This window comes from Cetorhinus maximus, unplaced genomic scaffold, assembly GCF_964194155.1.
Source record: "Cetorhinus maximus unplaced genomic scaffold, sCetMax3.hap1.1 HAP1_SCAFFOLD_522, whole genome shotgun sequence".
NCBI lineage: Eukaryota > Metazoa > Chordata > Chondrichthyes > Lamniformes > Cetorhinidae > Cetorhinus > Cetorhinus maximus.
Window position 1 is genome coordinate 266,507 of NW_027596464.1, and position 2,667 is coordinate 269,173.

The 2,667-nt window shown below is 48.1% G+C and overlaps 1 protein-coding gene across 1 annotated transcript; it reads right to left on the bottom strand.

The window, feature by feature from the left end:
* Positions 1-529: 529 nt before the first annotated feature.
* LOC144673962 (uncharacterized) lies at positions 530-2,454 on the bottom strand. The gene is made up of 2 exons (XM_078535548.1): positions 2,412-2,454; positions 530-1,335 (listed from the first exon to the last, which is right to left on the bottom strand). The coding sequence occupies exons 1-2, from the start codon at positions 2,452-2,454 to the stop codon at positions 530-532; spliced, it is 849 nt and encodes a 282-aa protein (XP_078391674.1).
* Positions 2,455-2,667: the final 213 nt, after the last annotated feature.

Genomic DNA, 2,667 nt, shown 5'->3' on the forward strand with positions numbered 1-2,667 from the left:
CCTGAAAAGAGAGAATCGTTGACAATGACGGCAAACATGGGGAAGTTGGGTGGTCAGTAGTTTAGTGGGAATAGGGTCAATGGAGCAGGTGATGCACACAGAGGGCACTGAGAGGGCATGAGGGGAGATGGGGGGAAACAAAAGAAAGATGTGGGTTCAGGGCTCGGACAAGGGGGATCTTTAGAGACAGTTTGTCCCGGTGGGCTAGTGGAAGGGAGGGAAGCAGCAGAGGCAGCTGATTGGATTGTCTCAATCTTAGTGACAAAGAAGCTCCATGAGCTCCTCACACTTGTTTTTGGAGGTGAGGATGAAGGAGACGGGGGAGAGGGAGAGACCTTCAAAAGGAACTAAATTATGTTCGAGATATTAAAAAGGCTCGACACTCTGTTTACCTAACACAAAGCTGATTTATTTGAATTTTATCCAAAATATATAACTGGACTGGAGTTTATTGACATCAGCAGAAAGAGACCCCAATGAACATTGTTCAGGCATGAATGTCATTAGGAAGGAAATCCAATCCCTGCAGTTACTTGTGAACACGCTGGTGTGTCAGCAGGTGGGATGACCGAGTGAATCTCTTCCCACACTCAGGGCAGGTGAATGGCCTCTCCCCAGTGTGAACATGCTGGTGCATAAGCAGTGTGGATGACTGAATGAATCCCTCCCCACACACAGTGCAGGTAAACGGCCTCTCCCCAGTGTGAATGCGCTTGTGTTTCAATAGGGTGGATGAATCAGCAAATCCCTTTTTACATACGGAGCAGGTGAACGGCCGCTCCCCAGTGTGAGCTCGCTGGTGTGTCTGCAGGGTGGATAACTGAGTGAATCCCTTCCCACACTCGGAGCAGGTGACTGGCCTCTCTCCAGTGTGAGTGCATCGATGAATTTCCAGCTGGGATGGTCTATTGAATCCTTGCCCACAGTTCCCACATTTCCACAGTTTCTCCCCAGTGTGAACTCGCTTGGGCTTCAGTAGAGTGGATGCATCAGCAAATCCCTTTTCACACACAGTGCAGGTAAACAGGCTCTCCCCAGTGTGAACCTGCTGGTGTGTCAACAGGCTGAATAAGTGAGTGAATCCCTTCCCACACTCAGCGCAGGTGAATGGCCTCTCCCCAGTGTGAATTCGCTTGTGTTTCAGTGGAGTGGAAGAATCAGAAAATCCCTTTTTACACACAGAACATGTGAATGGCCTCTCTCCAGTATGAATGTGCCGATGAATTTCCAGCTGGGATGGGTAACTGAACCCCTTCCCGCAGTCCCCACATTTCCATGGTTTTTCTCCAGTGTGACTGCACCTGTGTTTTGACAGGCCAGATGATCGGCTGAAGCCTTGTCCACACACAAAACACGTGTACGGTTTCTCCCCACTGTGAACGGTGCTTTTTCCTTCCATGTTCAAAATCCAACGATAAATTGGGCGACTCTGTCAGATCCTGATGTGATGTTTGGCTTCAGTTTCCCGACTGCAAATCCTCCCCTTCTATTACCCTGTGAAATTGATTTAAAACAGAAAAAATGGAGTGAGAGAGAACCCACAAAAACACAAAGGCAGGTTGTGAAATTGAGCTGAATGAATCTGAGAATTTGTGGGGCCGGCACGAGGAAAAAGTGACCATGAAAACTGCTGGATTGTCATAAAAACCAAACTGGTTCACTAATGTCCTTCAGGGAAGGGAACCTGCCATCTGGTCTGGGCCTAAGCAAGACTCTGGCCTTTATGAGATGAGGGAATGAGAGACCGAGAGAGAGAGGGAGATGGGAGAGGAAAGGTTGAAGGAGAGGTATGTTATACATCTACAACTTGACCAGAACTTTGACAGAATCTCCCAAATCCTCAACCTCCACCACCTAGTAGGACCAGGGTAGCAGGTGTTTGTGACACACCATCATCTCCAAGTTCCCCTCCACGTCACACACCGTCCTGACTTGTCTGACATCCAGTCCTGGATGAGCAGCAATTTCCTTTAGTTAAATATTGGGAAGGCTGAAGCCATTGCCTTCAATCCCCGCTACAAACTCCATGCCCTAAACACCGACTCCATCCCTCTCCCTGACAACTGTCTGAGGCTGAAGCAGACTGTCAACAACCATGGTGAAATATTTCATCCCAAGATGACCTTCCAGCCACATATCCACATCATCACCAAGACCGCCTATTTCCACCTCAGTAATAAAAACAGAAAATGTTGGAAATACTCTGGAAAGATACAAAAATGATGGGTTGGGGTCAGTGGAAGGGCGATTTGATGGTGGAGGCAAGGGATGGGAGAACAAAAGGGAAGGTCTGTGCTCGAGTGGATTCACCTCAGTAATATCGCCCGACTTTGCCTCTGCCTCAGCTCAACCATTTCTGAAACTCTCATCCATTTCTTTGTTCCTCTAGACTTGAATATGCTGACACTTACCTATCCGGCCTCTCACATTCAAGCTCGATAAACCTGGGATCATCCAAAACTTCACTGTCTGTATCGCAGACTCACAGAATTGTTACAGCAAAGAAGGAGGCCATTCAGCCCGTCCTGTCTGTACCGGCTCTCCAAATGAGCCCGAATCTTAGTGCCATTCCCCCACCTTCTTCCCATAACCCTGCACATTCTTCCTTTGCAAGTAATAATCCAATTCCCACTTGAATGCCTTAATTGAACCTGCCTCCACCACACT